The 19,541-nt window shown below is 45.9% G+C and overlaps 1 protein-coding gene across 2 annotated transcripts; it reads left to right on the top strand.

Moving 5' to 3' along the window:
* Positions 1–3,475: 3,475 nt before the first annotated feature.
* On the top strand, positions 3,476–6,245 carry TSPY2 (testis-specific Y-encoded protein 2). Of its 2 annotated transcripts, NM_001419214.1 has the most exons (6): positions 3,476–3,968; positions 4,575–4,652; positions 4,781–4,892; positions 4,992–5,137; positions 5,245–5,326; positions 6,026–6,245. In NM_001419214.1, the coding sequence occupies exons 1-6, from the start codon at positions 3,615–3,617 to the stop codon at positions 6,073–6,075; spliced, it is 822 nt and encodes a 273-aa protein (NP_001406143.1). In that variant the 5' UTR covers positions 3,476–3,614; the 3' UTR covers positions 6,076–6,245. The 2 variants fall into 2 exon arrangements, with proteins under 2 accessions (NP_001406143.1, XP_077845852.1); XM_077989726.1 differs by lacking the exon at positions 6,026–6,245 and having other exon boundaries at positions 3,513–3,968; positions 5,234–5,296.
* Positions 6,246–19,541: the final 13,296 nt, after the last annotated feature.

Genomic DNA, 19,541 nt, shown 5'->3' on the forward strand with positions numbered 1-19,541 from the left:
CAAGAGCTTGAACCCAGGAATTTGAGAGCGTAGGGAGCTATCATTGCACCAGCGCACTCTGGGCTGGTGAGAGCAAGACTCCAACCCACAAAGAAACGGAACAAACAATTTTTAGATTGGCATGCCGGGGGAACACTACCAAGGGACCAAGGAGATGGAAGAATTCCTTAAATTAAGAAGCCTTCTATCAAACAATACCGCTGGGAATTTTAGGAGAAATTAAGAGGAATTCTCCAGCAAACACGAGATTAAAACTCATGTTTTCTCACAATGTGAACCCCGGCACTTCGGGAGACAGAGGTGGGTGGATCATGTCGTCAAGAGATCAAGACCATCCTTGGCAACATGGTGAAACCGCATCTCTACCAAAAATACACAAATTAACTGGGCCGGGTGGCATGCGACTGTAGTCCCAGCTACTCGGGAGATCGAGGCAGGAGAATCGCTGGAACCTGGGAGGCAGAGGTTGCAGTGAGCTGAGATGACCCCACTGCACTCCAGTCTAGCGACAGAAGAAACCCTGAAACATAACACAAGAATCATTTTATTGGTGTGAGAGAGAGATGTGGGATAAATGCAGAGTGAAGAGAGAGCAGAATTTGATCAGTTAAATAGGTAAATACAATCTAGATAAGGACAAAAATATGTTAGGAGAAAAATGATAAATTACTGTTCCTATAATTCTGCTATGAGGAAAGCTGTATCGAAACATATGATTAGGGTCCACGAAATTCCATTCAAAGAAACTTAAATATTTACAAATCAAAAAATGACACTTCAGAAAAGTATGTTATCTTTAAAATTTGTATCATAACATACAATTCTTACAAATCCATTATGAAATATTAATTTTAAGAGTAGGCTATGTTCAATTTTAATAATCTTTAAGAATGGCCCATTTAACAACATGAAAATTTTCATATAGCTACAAAAAAGGTAGATATATTCTAATGCCTTGGTGTTGTCACAGGTAAGGAAATGCATATTCTCATATATGGCAGAGTAGTATTAATCTGCCCACTCCAGATCAATAGAGAAAAAAGTTACCACGTAATTATGTGCCTTAGAATGGAGCTACTCAGGAGGCTGAGGGAGGAGAATGGCATGAACCCGGGAGGCGGACATTGCAGTGAGCCGAGATGGCGCCACTGCACTCCAGTCTGGGTTACAGAGCGGGACTCCGTCTCAAAAAAGAAAGAAGAAGAGTGGAGCAGACAATGCAACTTCAACTTTAGAAAACATAGCTGATCAGTTCCACATGTGGTTGTTAAAACTCAAATGTTAGATTTTTGAAGGTGGGTTGCTAGAAAATACAATTGAGATACAGATCCAGGACTCAAAGGCCTCGAAATTCCCAGCCCTAGGCTGCTTGCCTGGCCTCCTCTCTGTTCCCTCTCTAATGCCGTCCCTCCCTCCCTGGAGTAGAACTGCAATGGATTGAGCCATAGGCCCTGGCTGATGATCTGGGGGACTGCAGAAGGGGGTCCACCGTAGGTCAGGTCACAGTTCAGAGCCCATTCCCCAGAGGCCAAGGAATGACCAGTGAGGTCCTTTCCCACGATGCACCTGCCACGGAACCCTCCTCAGCAATCTTGCCAAAACCCAGGCAGTCATTTTTTAGCCCAGCAGCTGAACGAGCTCAGGTAGGCAATGTTCTGCCTGCAGCTGGAGGCTCTATCTTTATGATCCCGGAACCACCGGACTGAAGTGCAATGAGACACCCCGTTCCCTGGGGGGAGAGGAGCCAGGAAGTTTCATGCCACACAGACCCTCCCACACACCAGCTCCCCTACTATGCTGGGAGGCACTCCTTACCAAGGATGCCAAAGCAATAGTCCTTCAGGATGACTTTCACTGTGGAAGTTAAAGTTGTGACAAAAGGAAATCTTCATTCAGCCGCCAGTAACTGGGGATGACTGAGTTCCTCCACCTGCCTGGCCAACAAGGAGAAACGGGATGGACTCGAAGCGACCATTTCATCTAGCTGGACTGAGGTGGCCTGCTAGCTGGAGTGAAGCATGAGTTTCCCATTCCCAGCTCTGCCACTGAGACACCGCGGGCCCCAGGGAGGCCTCAAACGGACTCAGACACTGGACCCCTCCCGCAGACCCAGGCTCCCCAGCCTGACCTGCACATCCATCGTGCAGCAAAGCAGGACTTCACCATGGTTTCTGACCCAGGACAACAACTGAGCGTGCCAAACAATTTACCTCTGGTCAAGGAGCCTCCAGACGACTCGTTGAGCAAGTCTCGTGACACCCTGCAATTTTCAAGAGCACAGAGAATCTGGAGCATCTGGCCTGTCGCCCTCGCTTGTTGCTTCTCTGTCGCTGTCTGTCGAGGAGGCAACCTCACAACTGTGGTGGTTTTTGGGGTGGGGAGAGCCAGGCCAAGAAACCTGCACTAACTAGGGAAAGGAGACAGAGGAAGTGGTTGCGGCCGAGGGCGGGGGGCGGGGTGATATAAGGCGGCTGCTTCCTCAGGGTTCAGGAGCCGCAGGAGGCCCTTGTGTGCTGGATGTTGGACACGCTCTGCTGACGTCCAGGTGTGTGGTGTCCTCTTGTCCTGGGCTTCCTGACGGGTGGGCCTGTCCACCTGAGGGAAGCCCTGTAGGTAGAAGGGGCTGCAGGGTCGTGCCTGGCGCTCCCTATGGGAATGGCTTGGGTGCAAAGGAGGTTATGTATGCTCAGGGCCTACACCCCTTTGGGTCCAGCGCCAGCAGCGGGGAGACAGGCGCTTCAGCGCTATGGGAGCCTCTGGGTCGGCAAGGCAGTGCACAACGGTGTGCACGCTGGCTGTCCATGGCCAGCCCTGGAGGCTGGCCTCCGGTACGTCTAGGGCATAGGACGGGAGCCCCTTTGGAATGCTCCTTTCCGTACAGCACCCTCCGGGAGGAAGCCTGCTACGCGGAGTCTGTATTGTCATAGACCTGCCAGAGGGCGTGCCGGCCTTCTGGCCTCTGGAGCAGACGAATTCCACCTCAGCCTAACCAAGAGACTTTCCTCCCACGCGCCCGCCCAGACCCACTTTCCCCAGGCCGCCTCGGCTGCCCTCGCCCCAGCAGCCAGAGAGACTTCTCCTCTGGATCTGCAGTATTCCATTCCATCTACCTGGCCTGCCCAGTGAAGTGAGATGTTTCATACGTGCCGTGTGGGTCAATGGCTTGCCACACTCAGGATGTCAGTGAGGGCACAGGGCTTCCATGCCCAAGATTCCAAAGGCCACGCAGCCCGCGTGTGCCTGGATGCAGCGCTACCTGGCGCAAGCCCCGAGGGCTTCTCAGAGGAGGCATAGCTCGGGAGGTTGGGACTGCAGGCCAGCCTAGGTTGCTGCTGCCCGGGGAGACGCCCACCGCCCTCGCACTGACTGGCCGCCAGGGGAGAACCGCGGTCTTGGAGGGGCTCCTGGTGCCCTTTGGTCTCCATGTCTTCCCGCGGCTCCCTGCGCCCTTTGCGTGCAGTCCCTTAGGGGGCGCCTGCTAGCCCGGCGCATGCGCCCTGAGGGCCCGCCGTCCCACCGGCTGCGGTGAAGGGCAGCGGCAGGGTTCCTGCGGTGAGGGTCCGGCAGCACAGGCGGTGGTCAGTGGGAGTCCGAAGGGGGGCACCGTCTTCAGGATGGAGTCTCTACAGGAGGGGGAGGCCGGGGCGCAGAGCGAGCAGGTAGCTTTGGGGGAGGAGGCGGTGCTGGGAGCGGATGACATAATGGCGGAGGTGGAGGTGGTGGCCCACCAGGAAGCCGACGAGAAGCGGCAGGAGCAGGTCCAGCGGGCACAGCCTGGCCCTGGGCCCATGAGCCCAGAGTCTGCACTGGAGGAGCTGCTGGCCGTTCAGGTGGAGCTGGAGCCGGTTAATGCCCGAGCCAGGAAGGCCTTTTCTCAGCAGAGGGAAAAGATGGAGCGGAGGCGCAAGCCCCACCTGGACCGCAGAGGCGCCATCATCCAGAGCATGCCTGGCTTCTGGGCCAATGTTGTATCCTTTGCAGTGTTTCTTCTGCTTTTCCAGTTGAGAGGTGCTCTTGGGAAGTGTAAGGAACTTACGGGCGGCTCGGCGTCGATGTGACCATTTGGGGAACACGGGTGAGTGTCCACAGACAAATGTGGCTGAAGAAAGCCAGAGCAGACACGGGTACTATTTTCCTGCGTGCGTGAGAGAAACGCTTCATGGTGCCAAGCAGCAGACGTTTGGGGCATCTTTCTGAAGAGCAGAAGCGAGTTCTCAGCAGAACACGTGTTGCTGTGAATCAAGCTATTGTTAAGGGACTGTGACTGCTCCGCCTTGCCAGTCCGATCTGGGACTGGGCTTCTTCGGGTATGAGCAGATTCTGCCAGGCCTCAGACACCGGCAGTTCTCTGCATATCGCCCCTCCCCGTGTCAGTGCGGTCAGCCTCACAATGATACACCCTCGGTGAACCCCGAGAGGTCTGAATTCAGGGGGAGGGAGAGGAGAAAGGGAGGTCATTCATGGATGCAGATCTGAAAAAATCCCCTAGCCGCCCCTCTGGGTGCTCTTAGGCCTTCCCCGTTGCTTCTAGCTTTTCTTTCCGTTGCATCTCAAGGCTCTTTGACCTCAATCAGATTGCAAACCACCCTCAGATGTCGGCCCTGCTCACTGACCAAGATGAAGACATGCTGAGCTACATGATCAACTTGGAGGTGAGGCCGGGAAGACTAAGGCTGGAGGGTTGAGTGGGGGAGGGCAAGGGACATAATTTATTCCTGCAGGCAACAGTGGGCACCTCAGCCAAAAAGGTGTTTAAGCTTTCTCCACCTTGTCCGGACAGGTGAAAGAAGCGAAGCATCCCGTTCATCTCTGCCAGATCATGTTGTTCTTTCGGAGTAACCCCTACTTCCAGAATAAAGTGATTACCAAGGAATATCTCGTGAACGTCACAGGTGACAGGTGGCTCCCAGGATGGGTAGTGGAAGGAGGAAGGTGGGTGGATCAGTGCCAACGTGTTCCAGCCCCCTTACCAAAACATCCTCTGTCTGTAGAATACAGGGCTTCTCATTCCACTCCAATTCAGTGGTGTCAGGATTATGAAGTTGAGGCCTATCGCCGCAGACACAACAACAGCGGTCTTAACTTCTTCAACTGGTTTTCTGACCACAACTTCGCAGGATCCAATAGGATTGCTGAGGTGGGTCCTTGCTGGGAAACATGAGGAATGACCCCGGTGTGTTCCCAGCTGCTTGGGTCACCAGTCTGAGCTCTCATGAGGCCTTTTCCGGTTGATTCCCCTGACAGATCCTATGTAAGGACCTGTGGCGCAATCCCCTGCAATACTACAGGAGGATGAAGCCACCTGAAGAGGAAACAGAGATTTCAGGTGAGGCGTACAGTTGGAACTGGAGCTGTCTGATACCCGGGATAAGGGTGTTGACACACCTCTCTATTCAGGGAGCCTGGAGGCTCATTTCAGAAATGTAGAACCTGGGGGTCCGTCTTATCCATGTGGAAATTCCTTGAGAGGAAGACACAGCATGACAGAATCCAGGACATTCATGGCATTGGGCTGAAAAAGGCACATGAGACACTGCACTGCAAAGCAGGTTATAACTGTGGAGTCTTAAGCCCGGGGAAGCATAGTGCGTGTCCACACTCACTGAGAAGTAAAGCCGAGTTATTACCTTCAATCTGTGGCACTTGGTTCCATGGCCGTCAACCCGACGGGGAGTCATCTTACCAACCCCTAAAGCTTGGGCTCCCGGAATGTGCCTGGTTGTCCTCCTTGCCACAGACCACAAAGGACTGTTTAGATCGATGGATTTCCTTAAGCTATTACCCCATCGGATTTCCGTGTGCTTTTAGTGTACAACGCGTCTTGTTAGCTGACTCCTGTCACAGAGAATACTGGAAATGGGGCAGGTATTGCAGAGAATAGTTTGTAACACATGCACGGCAGGAGGAAGTTGAAGAGATCACAAAAGGGGAAGGGGTAGTCTTTTCTCAGCAGGCCGTAAAATTAAAACATTTTAAATGGTGGCTCAGAGGAGATGCAATTTGACATGTGTTTGTGATTCTCTAGGGAGCCCGCTGATGTTGATTGAATATGGTGGAGCATCGGACTTAACCTAAAACAGCAGAACTCCTAAAAAGTTACTACAGTGTGCAGGATATCAGTCTCACCATGGTCTTAGGAACAGCAACTAAAAGACAAACAGATCCAGTCACAAAAAATGCAAACAGGAAGGGGGTGGGGAATTTGATTGTATTGAATGAAAAATAAACACTCTTAAGGATGTTGACTCTGTGTGTTTGTGTGACTGTGTGTATGAGTATGTTCATCCCCTGGATTTGGGTGTTGTAATGAATTGATCAATCTATATGTTTTATTCTCTTCTTGGAAATGACTAGTCTGTGTCGGAGCCATGCCTCTGAAGTTGTAGAGTGAATGAGTGTGCAATGTTTTGGGATTCTTCCTGTAGGAGAGAGTCAGGGAGGTAAAAGAAAGAGAAGACAGTTAATTTGGAAGCTTACTTCATCCTATGGAGGTAGAGATAGTTCAATGAAGGGGTGTAATGGATATTAAGATATCCAGGGCCCAGTTTGCTGCGATAAGACACCCCCAAAATCCTTCATTTTGTATGTCATTAGACTCATTGAGATAGCACAGGATGATGAAAATCTTAAAGTTAACTTTCATGTTGAATTCACATGTTATTTTTTTAAAGGTGAATGCATAAACCTTTTCTGGGACAATCAGCCTGTCAGGACTTCTCACACATCAACATGAGAAGAAATGAGCATGTAAGGTGTATGGAGGGACTATGGGAAAGTTTTCAGAGGCATATGAGAGGAGTTTCAGGATACGCCTTTTTTTTTTTTTTTTTTTTCTGGTGTAGGTGACTAAGGCAAAACACAAACATGCAGAAGTGAGGGGGAATGTGTTGGATTTGTGGAATGTAAGATTCCCAGAGGATCCACGCCTGTACTCTCTGTCACTTGATGACCCAAGTTATGGAGACTCTTGTTGATGTTTACATCTTTAGTTGTTTAAGCTTTTCTCCAAGACCCTTTATTACGTGAGGAGTCAAAAATGTATGTAGCCTACACCAGTAGGAGTGCATTTGGTGCTCATGCAAACTAGTGAGGCTCTATTCTCCCCAGTGACTGGCACTGCAGATTGTTTCTGAAGTGCAGGCCCCTTTTATTTTCTGTGGCCTTTTCAGTGTACTTTGCATGAGGTTAAAAATGTAAAGAGAATGTAGTTGCAGAGTATGTGTTACAAGCCTCATACAGGAGGACAAAACACAGTGTTCATTCTAGAGTGGTTGGCTGCTTCCCAGGAACATCTGTATCTGTGCGCAGGACAAAGGTTTGCCTCTTACAGATGGGGGAGGAGGATTTCACTGTTGGGTGTGCCACTTTCTTCCCTGTTCCCAGATAAAACACTTCCAACATAAGCATCTGTCGGTGACATAGTAATAGAGTGCTAACATTCCTGTCCCATATGGACTAGTCAGCACAGCTTCCGTGAGAAGAGCTATGTTGTTTCAGGGGAGAGGGTTTGACAGTCAGAGTTCATGAATCTGTTGTGCTGCTTTCCATATGCATTCCACACCTCCTGGTTGGTATCAGCAGTTGAGCTTTGAAAATCTATAGCTTAGTTTTGCCCCTGCTCCCATGAGGACAGCTGTTGCTCTCTAGCAGGAGTCTTGACCTCCTCTGACTACTGTCCCCATGACTCACAAACATGGGAGGAACAGGTTTTCTCAGTAAATTATTCCGAAAACAGCAGGAACTGTTTGGCTCCCACACACTGGCCTCTATCTTACCATGTGCAGGTCAAAGGGCACTGTAGTCCAATAGAGTAACTGTATAGTGGGAGTGGAGCAGCAGATTGGTGTGTGCACTCAGGGCAACTTAGACTGGGAAATGTCTGGGGACTTACCTATAATCAGGTCATCTGAAAAGGTCTTGCCCCAAATTTAATGCATAGCAAAAAGTTGAGGAAAAGGTCTTTCAGTGATTTTTCTAGGAGGAAAATAGATAAAGGAAAGACCATAAGTAGACCCCAGGGCTAGTTTCTGAGCTAGCCTGCTTTAAAGGGGTAGTAAGGGAAGAGCTTTCCCAGAGCAGGCAGCAAACCAGGAATTGACTATAATGGACAGGTGTGCTATGGGCTGTAGCTCAGCCTTATTGGCCACACCACTGACTGAATGTGGCTGACTGGGCATCTTCCTCAAATTTTACATGCAATTCAGTCTAGTGATTTCACATGAGCCCCATTGTTTAGGTATTTTCAGAGATCGTGCTGAATTATACAGTCTGTCTAATGCTTTTTCCTCTGAATATCCGTGCTCATGGGCCACAGATGATAAGGTCACTGACAAATTTGCATTCTACCTCAGTAACTCTGAAGCACCTCTGTTATCTCTATTGTCAGGGTCTTGGTGTTTTCTTCACGTTTAAAGTGACAAGTGTATGTCTGTGTTTGTGTATGTTCGTTTCTCTCTGTGGGTTTATATCTTTCTCTGACCCCATGTATGTTTCTGTCTGATGTGTTTCCACACTGCCTTTGTTAATTTGTACATGCCTATCTCTACAACAATGCTAGACTTTGTCTCTATGTCTTTGGACATTTATCACTCTATCTCCCTTCCTTTGTTCCTTTCCTTCCTCTTGCACCCCTCATTCCTTTCTTCTCTTCCTTCCCTACCCTGCCACCATCTGCATCATCTATCTTCCTATCCTCTATCTCAATTTAGTTTGTAATTCTTAATCTCTTGGCAGTAGCATCAGATTATTGTTTTCATGTCTGGATGAAATTCCTCTGATGAAAAATCTCATCTGATGAAGACGAGTTCTTTTTGTGAGCCATAATGAATCATTTATTTCAGGCCTATCTTGCAATGATGGTGTTAACCAAAAAAAAAAAAAAAAAAAAAAAGAATAACTGTGCTACAGCAAAGCCAAAAATCACACAGATCCCACTCGTCCCACTCAGTATATCCAAAAGGTGAAAAGTGAAAAAGTGCGTTGTGCCTATTGTCCCCAAAGTGGAATGAGAACTTTCAACAGATTATTTCAGATCATTTTCCAGGAGGCAGCTACAGCTCATAGATATGTGTTATGTAACCACAAGAGCAATGATGAAATGAAGAAAATGTACTTCTCCCTGTTTTTATTTTGTATTATCCTTTTAACAAACATCATGTATACAGAATTTCTTCATGACATGTCATAAATATTGTTTAATGAACTCAAATCTGAGTTCTTCGTTGTGTCAAACAATGTCAAAAATCATGATTCGTTATGACCCACTGCAGATAAGTGATGTGAAATAACAAAACGAGAGCATACAGAAAGGGCACATCATGGTCTGAGAAACTCACCAAAAGGTTCAGGCGAGCTGAATGCATGTCAGGGATTCAGTCAAAGCCACTTCTTGTTGAGGGCTTTGAGGCTAAAGTACTCTTTGTATATTCATGTCTTTTAACTCATTTGTGAAGTTTGGTGTATTATTATTTACAGTGTTCTCATTGCCCTTTCTCATTGTTCTCCCCATCTGGGGCTGTTATTATGTGAAAGCTGGTTTCTTTCATCAGATCGTGTAGGCTCTAATGACATTTCATTTATTATGATTCTCCTCCTACTACATAGTTCTAATTTACCTAATTTGACTCTTTTTTTCTTTGTTTGTTTTCTGAGAATGGATCTTACTCTGTCTCCTAGGTTAGAGAGCAGCACCAAGATCTCAGTCCACTGTAGCCTGGGTACTGCACAACCATGTGATCCTCTCAACTCAGACTCACACAGCTGGCACTATAGGTGCATGCCACCCCTCACAGCTACATATTAATTATCTAATTAATTACTTTTTAGACTTGGGCCCATGTTGCCCCAGGTTGGTCCGGAACTCCTGAGTGCAGGCAATCCTCCCACCTGAGCCTCTCAAAGTGCTGGGATTACAGGTGTGACCCAGGGCCCTGGAATGGCTTTAATTTTTTTTTTTTTCTTCTGCCCCCTCATATCTTCTTTTGAAACAAGCAGTGAAGGTTTTAATTCAAGGACTGTAGTCTCCAGGCCTGTAATTTGTGTTTCAATGGATCACATAAGTTTGGATTTATTTTTATTTTTACATGTATTTTTTAACTTATCAAATGATGCTGCATTCTGTCCTGTGTCATGAAAAAGACTTTGATACAGGTAGGAAAGAAAAACAGTTCTTTATTACAAAATACTTTTAACATTTATTTTCTTAAGGCATTTTAAAAATTGTATGTTTATTTTTAAAATTGTCATATTAGGTGATCCATATTTATAACTTACGGAGTAATGTTCAAAAGGTCATATATGTTATATGTTGGATACATCCAGCTAATCAACACATGCATGACCTCACATACCTGTCATTTTTGTGATGATAAAACTTGACATACACTGTCTTACAATTTTTTAGAGAAAGTATGTGTTATCACTAGTTACAGTCAGCATGCTGTAGAAAATATTTTTAACCTATTCTTCCTTTCTAGCTAGATATATGTATTATTGATCCAGCATCTCCTCAGTGCACCCTCTTCACTAAACACCACCCCAACCATTGGAGTCACTACCTCTGTGAGGGTCACTTTTTAGATTTCATATAGGAATGAGGTTATGTGCTCTTTACCTTTCCATTACCTGGCTTATATCATTTAACAAAATGGCATGCACAGATTCACCAGATTCACATGTGTTATCACAACTGGCAGGATTTCCTTCTTTGTTATTGCAGCACAGTTTTTCCATTGTGCTTGTGTCCCCATTTTTTTATTCACTCTTCAATTGATGGACATTCAGGTTGCTTCTGTATTTTGGATATAACAAAACTGTAGAGTGCAGCAATAATTGCAGGGGTGCATGCACTGCTGCAGCATACTGATTTGTGTACTTGTGGGTGTGCCCAGGTATTCTGATTTGCTGGATCATGGTGGGTGGTTCTACTTGTAGATTTCTGAAGACTCTTTTTACTTAAACAAAAACATAAAGCTTCTTGTAATGCCTACACTAATTTATATTCTCACCAAAAATGTGCAAGGATTTCCTTTTCTTTGCATTCTCACCAGAAATGAGGGTTTTTTGTGTGTGTGTGTGTGTTTTGTTGGTCTTTTAGATAATAGGCATTCTGACTGAAGTGAGATGAAATCTCATTGTGGTTTTGATTTGCATTTTCCCAATGGATTACAGATGATGAGCACTTTTTAGTGTGTCTGCTGGGCAACTGTATGTCTTAAGTTTCACAAATGAGTATTCACATCCTTAGCCCATTTGTTTTCATGCTATTGAGTTGCGGGAGTTCCTTATGTACTGAAATATTCAACCAGTAACAGATATATATATCCAATAATTTCTCCCATCCTGTAAGATGTCCCTTCCCTCTACTTAGGTATTATCGGAGATTGTGTTTCCTGTGGTGTGTCTAAGCACTTTAGTTTGATATGACCCCATTCTCCATTTTTGATGGTGTTTACTGTGCTCTTGCAGTCACTTTGAGTGACTGTCCATACCGACGTCATGGTGCTTCTTCCTTGTGATTTCTTCTGGTATTTTTATCACTTCAGGTCTGACACTGGAGTTTAGTGAGAAATAATCTACTTTTAAAATCCTTTGTGTGGATATTCAGGTTTTCCCCAACCTAGTTTTTAGAAGATACTTGATTTTGCATTGTGCATTCTTGCTTCTTTGGGGAAAGGTCGTGAGCTTCAAATGTAGTGGCTTAGTTCTTATTTAGCCCCTATTTTCATAAGCTCAACTCTCTGCTTTTCTGCCAATGCTGTTCTATTTTGGTATGTAAAACTTTGTAATATATTGTGAAGATAGGTAGTATGATGCTTCCAGCTTTTTGCTTTTTACTGGATTGGTCTGGGTCTTCAGGATTTTTTACCATTTCATAGCAAATTTAGGATTCTCATATTGTTTTTCTATGAAGAATGAGTCATTGATATTTTTACAGGGGTGTATAGAATCTGTAGATCACTTAGGTAGTGATGATGTTAATGTCATTTAGGCAATGTGTGTGTTTGTGTGCACATGCTCAGGGCCAAGAGACACAGGGTGTCCTCATCAATAGTGAGGTGGGCCTTAATGTCCAGTCAGATTGCCTTCCTGGACACACACAGAAGGTCCCCTTCCATTTTGCTGTCTCTTTGCAATGGACTCTCATTTGTCTTTTTTGTGGTATCCATGGGCTAGTCCCATCAACCCAGGAGAGGGGCAGACATGAGCCACCTGAGAAAATGGAAAGTAGAGCCCCAGGAATGAACTGCAAAATACCTAAGGATTCAAAAGGGTCTGTAGGATTCCTCAGTCTTGCCTATATGTTGTAGATGTGATTCTTTTTGAATCTTACCGCATCATGATTTCTAGGTACAGCCTGCCTGTGTTCCCTGGGGTTGCTGTCTCCTAGGTGAGGCTTCCTACAGAACCACAGAGCCTCAGGAGCTGTGGGGAAGTGTGTTTATGTAGGAGTGTTGTGAGTGTTGGATGCCTGCATGTGTGTGTTGCATGGTGTGTGTGTGAGTGTGTGCCTGTAAGTGGAGTTTGCTTAAAGGAGTGTGTCTAATGAACTCCTGCACTTTTTGTGTTGAGTTTCCTAATCTTTTTGTGGCCTGTTTTTACGGCTGTGTGTGGGCTGTGGAACTCTGTGTTTTTCATTTTTCTGCAGATCATGAATCTTCAGTGAATTGGGAGTGGGGCTGAGACCCTCCATCATCCAAATCACCTAACCCTGCAAAAAAAGCCACCCTTCTAGAAAGAACAGTAGCACAACATACCAAAAAAACAAACATCTCTCAGTGTTTCATTGTCTTGCAGCCAACCCAGGGAGAGACTCTAGCAGTCCTGTCCACAGGGCTCTTTGAATTTACCCCCAAATTCAGTTCCCAGTCAAACTTGTGCTTCACATCATGAAGGGGCACTTATCTATCATCTTCAGATTTTTTTCCTGGGACACAGAGTGTGAGCAGAAATAAGGTCAAGTAAGGTTGAGGATACAATCTGGTGAGATGTGGGTGGGGTCCCTCAACTTCACCTGCAAAACAAATAAAGACAGATGACACAGGAGGTCCTTTGGATTTCATCCCTGCATTCCCTTTATTCACAAGCAGTCCATACCATGGCCCATATTTCAGCTTGTAAGGAAAGAGACCACCACTCTTACTGTCTCCTATCTCAGAAGAAGAAAGAGGAAGCAAAAGCTACAGAAAGGTAGAAATGAAATAGACAGTCAGACAGCCCTGCACTGCACCTCAGGCTTGGTAGTTAAAAATCAACCCCTGACTTAACTGCTTGTATTATCTATAGTTTGCAGACATTGTATGAGAATGCACTGTGAAACTTTTGTTTTGTTCTGTTCTGTCCTGATTGTCAATGCATGCAGCCTCCGACATGTACTCCATGCTTGCTTCATTGATCGCAACCCTTTCACACGGACCACTTAGAGTCATATGCCTTTAAAAGGCACAGGAATCTCTCTCTCAGGGCACTCAATTTTTGAGACACAAGCCTGCTGATACTTCCTGCTCAATAAAACTGCTTCCTTCTTTAAACTGGTGTCAGAAGGGTTTTGTCTGTTGCTTGTCCTGCTAAATTTGTTGGTTTGCTGAGTGGGAAGCAAGGTGACTAGTGGAAAGTTGAGATAGTCCCTTAGGCAGCTTAGGACTGCCCTGAGAATCATCCCTGTGGGAGACTCCATCCATTTTGAGCCACACAAATCCAGATAGTGCTTCTGGGTGGGCAATTGCCCCAGTGGGATGCCTCACCAAGGCAGTGCATGGCAGGCCCCCACTGAGGATTGATGCAGTGGCTGAACGATGGAAGGAACTAGAACTTGGAGTCTGGACATCTGGAAAAGGGTAAGACCATTCTTGGAAACTTGCCCACTCCATTTAAGTGGAAGCATGGCCTGATTACCCATGACATGCCTTTATCAGCACTTTGGTTTTGGTTTTGACTTGGCTTGAGTTACATGGTTTAGTGTGAATTAGACAAATGAATGACCATTACCGTTTCCCTCTTGCAGTGTGAGTGTTGTCCTGGGAGAAAAATGGGTCAGACACAAATAAGCCCACCCCACTAGGAACTATGTATAACAATTTCAAGAAGGGATTTACAAGAGATTATGGAGTTACTATGAGACCCCGGAAACTTAGAACTTCGTGTAAGATAGCCTGGCCAGCATTAGAAGTGGGCTGGCCATCAGAAGGAAGCCTAGATATGTCCCTTGTTTCAAAGGTATGGCACAAGATAACCTGTAAGCCAAGGCACCCGGACCAGTTCCCATACACAGACACTTGTTTACAACTGGTTTTAGACCCTCCACAGTGGTTAAGAGGACAGGCAGCAACCGCAGTGTTAGTGGCAAAGGGACATATGTCCAAGGAAGAATCCCGCTCCACCTGCCGAGGGAAACCAGCTCCTAAAGTTCTGTCCAACCCCATATCAGAAGATTCATGGCTATTAATGAAACTGACAATGCCTCCCCTTACCAAGAAGAGAGACTCTCCACTCCTAAACCCACAGCACCTGTGCCTCCACAGGACGCACACATCCCTAGGCTGACCAGAGTAGAAAAGCGAGGGTGTGAAACCATGGGAGAAATCCCAACCTTGGCAGCTTGCTTACAACCTAAGACTGGGATACAGATGCCCCTGAGGGAGCAGCAGTATACTGGGGTAGACAAGATCAGGCATATGGTGGAAAGGCCTGCCTTTGTGTATCAACCCTGTACCACTGCTGATCTCATAAATTGGAAAAAAACAACAACAACAACAACAAAAAAACAACAACAACATCTGATACTGAAAAGCCTGAAGCTTTAATTGATTTGTTCCAAACTATTATCCAGACCCACAACTCTAATTAGGTCCATTACCACCAGCTGCTAGTGTACCTCTTAACACAGATGAAAGGCAAAAGTTGCTCCAGAAGGCAACCAAGTGACTGGGGGAACATGCTCCAGTCAATTATCAAAACCCCTAGGAATATGTGAGGATCCAATGGCCAGAAATGGCCCCTCAGTGGAACCCAAATGAAGGGGAAGTTATAGAAAGTCTAAAGTGATAGAGGGAAGTTCTAGAAGGGTTAAAGGAGTGAGCTCAGAAGGCCATAAATGCTAAAAAGTAGTCTCTGAAGTCATTCAAGGAAATGTAGAGAGTCTGGCACAATTTTATGAAAGATTATGTAAGGCCTATCATATGTATACTTCCTGTGATCCTGAAAGCCTTGAAAATCAGCATATGATTAACGTAACTTTAGTTAGTCAAAGCACAGAAGACATTAGACGACAACTTCAGAAACAGGCTGAGTTTGTGGGTGTGAACACTTCAGTTATTGGAAATAGTCTATCCAGTGTTTGTGAATAGAGATGCAGCAGGCCATAGAGAAATCTGCAAGGAAAGTGAGTGCCAAGCCAATCAAAAACCTGACCTGCTAGCTGCAGCTACTAGAGAGGTCCCCTGAAGGGCCGAGGATGGGGGGTCCTGGGAAAAACCTCCAGTCTGACCGACCATGCCTGCGGTGTGACCAGTTTACATACTGGAAAGATGAGTGCCCCCAGTTAAAAAGAGAAACTAAATGGCTTTGAGCCAGAGGGTCTCAAACAAGGAAGAAGGGTCCTTGTTTAATCTGGCAGAAGGGTTACTGGACTAAGGGGCATGGGGTTCAGGTATCCCCAGTGAGCCCACAGTCAGGATGACAGTTGGGGCCAAAGACATTGAGTTTCTTGTCGATACTGGTGCTGAACTTTCTATAGTAACAACCTGTGGCCCCCTTATCCAAAAATATTATGGATATAATCAGAACCAGAGGAGTCTTGGCAAAAGAAGTTTTCTGCTTGCTCCATACTTGTGCCACATACTTGTGCCCTAAGGGGACAGGAAGTAATTCTTCATGGCCCTTATGATCCCCTGGGAGGATGAATGGAGACTTTTCTTAATTGAGCCAGGCCAAGAGATAGAACCAACTCTGTCTAAGTGCTGGCAAAGAGTGTGGACAGAAGATAATCCTTCAGGGCTGGCAGTCAGCCAAGTCCCTGCACTCATAGACGTGAAACCTGGAGCCCAGAAGGTCAGGGAAAGACAGTACCCGGTCCCCAGAGAAGCTCTTCAAGGTAACCAGGTTCATCTCAAATGCCTGAGAGTCTTTGGAATTATAGTCCCTTGTCAGTCTCCATGGAACACTCCCCTCCTGCCTGTTCCCAAGCCAGGGACCAAGGACTGCAGGCCAGTACAGGACTTGTGCTTGATCAGTGATGCTACAGTGACTTTACATCCAACAGTACCTAACCTGTACACATTGTTGGGGTTATTGTCAGCTGAAGACAGCTGGTTCACCTACCTGGATCTGAAGGACATTTTCTTTACCATCAAACTATCTCCTGAGAGCCAGAAACTGCCTTTCAGTAGGAAGATCTTGGGTCAGGTGTTACCACACATTACACTTGGACCTGGCTTCCCCAAGGGTCAAGAACTTCCCCACTATCTTCAAGGAGGTGCTGGCTCGAGACCTCCCAAAGTTCCCCGCCAAAGACCTAGGCTGCATTTTGCTCGAGTATATCGATGACCTGCTGGGATACCCCATGAGAGTTGGGTGTGCCAGAGGGATGGATGCCCTGCTTCAGCACCTGGAGGACTGTGGGTATATGGTGTCCAGGAAGACAGCTCAGATATGCAGACAGAAGGTACGCTACTTGGGATTCACTATCCGGCAGGGGGAGTGCAGTTTGGGGTCAAATAAAGCAGTTCTTCTGCAGCCTATTGAAGCCTAAGATCAGAAGGAAGGTGAGATAATTCTTAGGAGCTGTGAGGTTCTGAAGACTGTGGATTCCAGACTTTGCAGTACTAGCCAAGACTCTGTATGGGGTTAAAAAGGAGGGTGACCAAGAACCTTTTGAATGGCTGTCCCAACAACAGCAAGCCTTTTGTAAATTAAAAAAGAAACTCATGTCAGCCCCAGCCCTGGGGTCTGCCCAATCTGATGAAGCCATTTACACTATATGTGTCAGAGACAAAAAATTGCAGTTGGGGTTTTGACCCAGACTTTGGGGCCTTGGCCAAGGCCGGTGGCTACCTCTCTAAACAAGTAGGTGGGGTTTCTAAATGCTGGCCCCCGTGTGTGAGCGCCTTAGCAACTGCTCTGCTAGCACAAGAAGCAGATAAACTAACTCTTGGGCAAAATCTGAACATAAAGGCCCCTAAAAGCTATGGTGACTTTAATGGATACCAAAGGAGATAATTGGCTAATGAATACTAGACAAACCAAGTACCAAAGCTTGCTCTGTGAAAATCCCCGCATAACCATTGAAGTTTGTAATAACCTGAACTCCACCACCTGGCTCCTGGTATCAGGAAGGCCTGTCAAGCATAACTGTGCAGAGGTGTTGGACTCAGTTTACTCTAACAGATGTGACCTCCAGGACCAGCCTTGGGCATCAGTGGACTGGGAACTGTAAGTGGAAGGGAACAGCTTTTTCAATCCACAAGGTGAGAGCTATGCAGGATATGCAGTGGTAACCCTGGACACTCTCATTGAGGCCAAACTGTTGCCCCAGAATGCTTCAACCCAAGAAGCCGAGCTCATTGCTTTAATTTGGGCTTTAGAACTCAGTGAATGTAAGACTGTATACATTTACATTGACTCTCAGTATACCTTCTTAACCCTCCAAATGCATGGAGAATTGTATAAAGAAAAGGGACTGTGAAGCTCTGGAGGAAAGGGCATAATACATCAGTAGGAAATCTTGTAATTATTACAAGCGGTGTGGAAACCCCAAATGGTGACAGTTAAGCATTGCAGGGGACACCAACGAACTTCTACCACAGTTGCTTTAGGGAATTTCAGAGATGACTCAGAGGCTTAAAAAGCAACATTCACCCCCTACCAGGCAGAAGGAGGATCAACAGCAAAAGAGAGATAGATCTGGTTACCAAACAGAAGAATAGTCATGCCACAGTTGCTAGGAGCCACAATTGTACTGGCTGTGGATGAAACTACCCATCTAGGCCAAGAATCACTTGAAAAATTGTTAGGCTGGTACTTCTATATCTCACATTTGTCAGCTCTTGCCAAAACAGTGACACAGTGATGTATTACCTGCCAGCAGCACAATGTGAGACAGGGTACAGCTGTTCTGCCTGCCATACAAGCTTATGGAACAGCCCCCTTTGAAGACCTCCAGGTGGACTTCACAGAAATATCAAAGTGTTGAGGTAACATGTATTTACTAGTTTTTGTGTATACTTACTCTGGGTGGGTAGAGGCTTATCCAACACAAACTGAAAAAACTTGTGGAGTAACCCATGTGCTTCTTTGAGATCTTATTCCTAGATTTGCACTTCACTTACGAATCACCTCAGATAATGGGCTGGTGTTTATAGCTGACTTGGTGCAGAAGACAGCGAAGGTATTGAGAAATCACATGAAAACTTCATGCAGCCTACCAACCTCAGAGGTCTGGAAAGGTGGAGTGAATGAATAGAAATATCAAAAACAGTTTAGGGAAAGTGTACCAGGAAACAGGATTAAAATGGTTACAGGCTCACCTTATTGTATTACTTAAGATTAGATGTGCCCCTTCTAAAAGAGCAGGATGTTTCACTTATAAAATATTATATCATAGATACACTCCCATATTGTGGGGACTCCCAGGCACTCCTCGAGAGAGAGATGAAGTTGAGTTAGAGCAACAGCGATAGGCTCTAGGAAAAATTACACGAACAATTTCAGTTTGGGTTAGTTAGAGGTGCCCTATTAGCTTACTCTCCCTAGTTCACCCCTTCTCCACAGGTGATCATGTGTGAATCAAGGCCTGGAACATAGCCTCCCTACAGCCATGGTGGAAAGGACCCCAAACTGTCATTTTGACCACTTCCACTACCATGAAGGTAGAAGTAATCCAGGCCCATCACCGTCATGTAAAACCTGCAGTTCCTGAGACCTGGAAGGCAAGACTGAGCCCAGACAACCTCTGCAAGTGACTCTGAGAAAGACCACAAGCCCTGTTCCAGTCACACCAGGAAGCTGACTGGTCTGCACACAGCCAGAGCATAAGGAAACTCATCCTGTGACTTATTCTCATTAAAAGTTTGACTTGTATAATAAAGACTGATTTTTACCCACTTGGAGGACAGTTTCCAGCATATTCATCAGGTTACTGAGGTAGGGCAACAAGTTAAAACAATGTATCTGTTTCATAGTTATTATGAATGCCTAGGAACTTCAAAAGGAACTTGCCTGTATAACTTCCCTCAGCATAAAGTGTGCAGCCCAGGAAATTACCGATCTGATGTGTGCTATAACCCATCTGAGCCTCCTATGATCACTGTCTTTGAAATAAGATTAAGAACTGGTCCCTTTCTAAGTGATGCAATTAAAATAATAGCTAAAACAGCAGGAAAAGGAACCCCCAAACTCATAACCTTAAATTTTTATGCTTGTGCCACAATTAATAGTAACAGCAAGGATTAGGATGGGCTCTCTAGATTAGGAAAAAAGTTATACAGCAAAGAATAAGTATATTTGCCATGAGTTAGGCCTATGTGATGAAATATGTAATTACTGGT

Source organism: Macaca mulatta, chromosome Y, assembly GCF_049350105.2.
Source record: "Macaca mulatta isolate MMU2019108-1 chromosome Y, T2T-MMU8v2.0, whole genome shotgun sequence".
In the NCBI taxonomy this organism is placed as follows: domain Eukaryota; kingdom Metazoa; phylum Chordata; class Mammalia; order Primates; family Cercopithecidae; genus Macaca; species Macaca mulatta.

What these genes read in the sequence shown, in the direction of transcription:
- TSPY2 (NM_001419214.1), top strand. Translation starts at nt 3,615, where the DNA reads ATGGAGTCTCTACAGGAGGGGGAGGCCGGGGCGCAGAGCGAGCAGGTA. An exon ending in CTGGCTTCTGGGCCAATGTT is followed by an intron (nt 3,969 to 4,574) that starts GTATCCTTTGCA and finishes GACCTCAATCAG; the next exon opens with ATTGCAAACCACCCTCAGAT. An exon ending in ATATCTCGTGAACGTCACAG is followed by an intron (nt 4,893 to 4,991) that starts GTGACAGGTGGC and finishes CTCTGTCTGTAG; the next exon opens with AATACAGGGCTTCTCATTCC.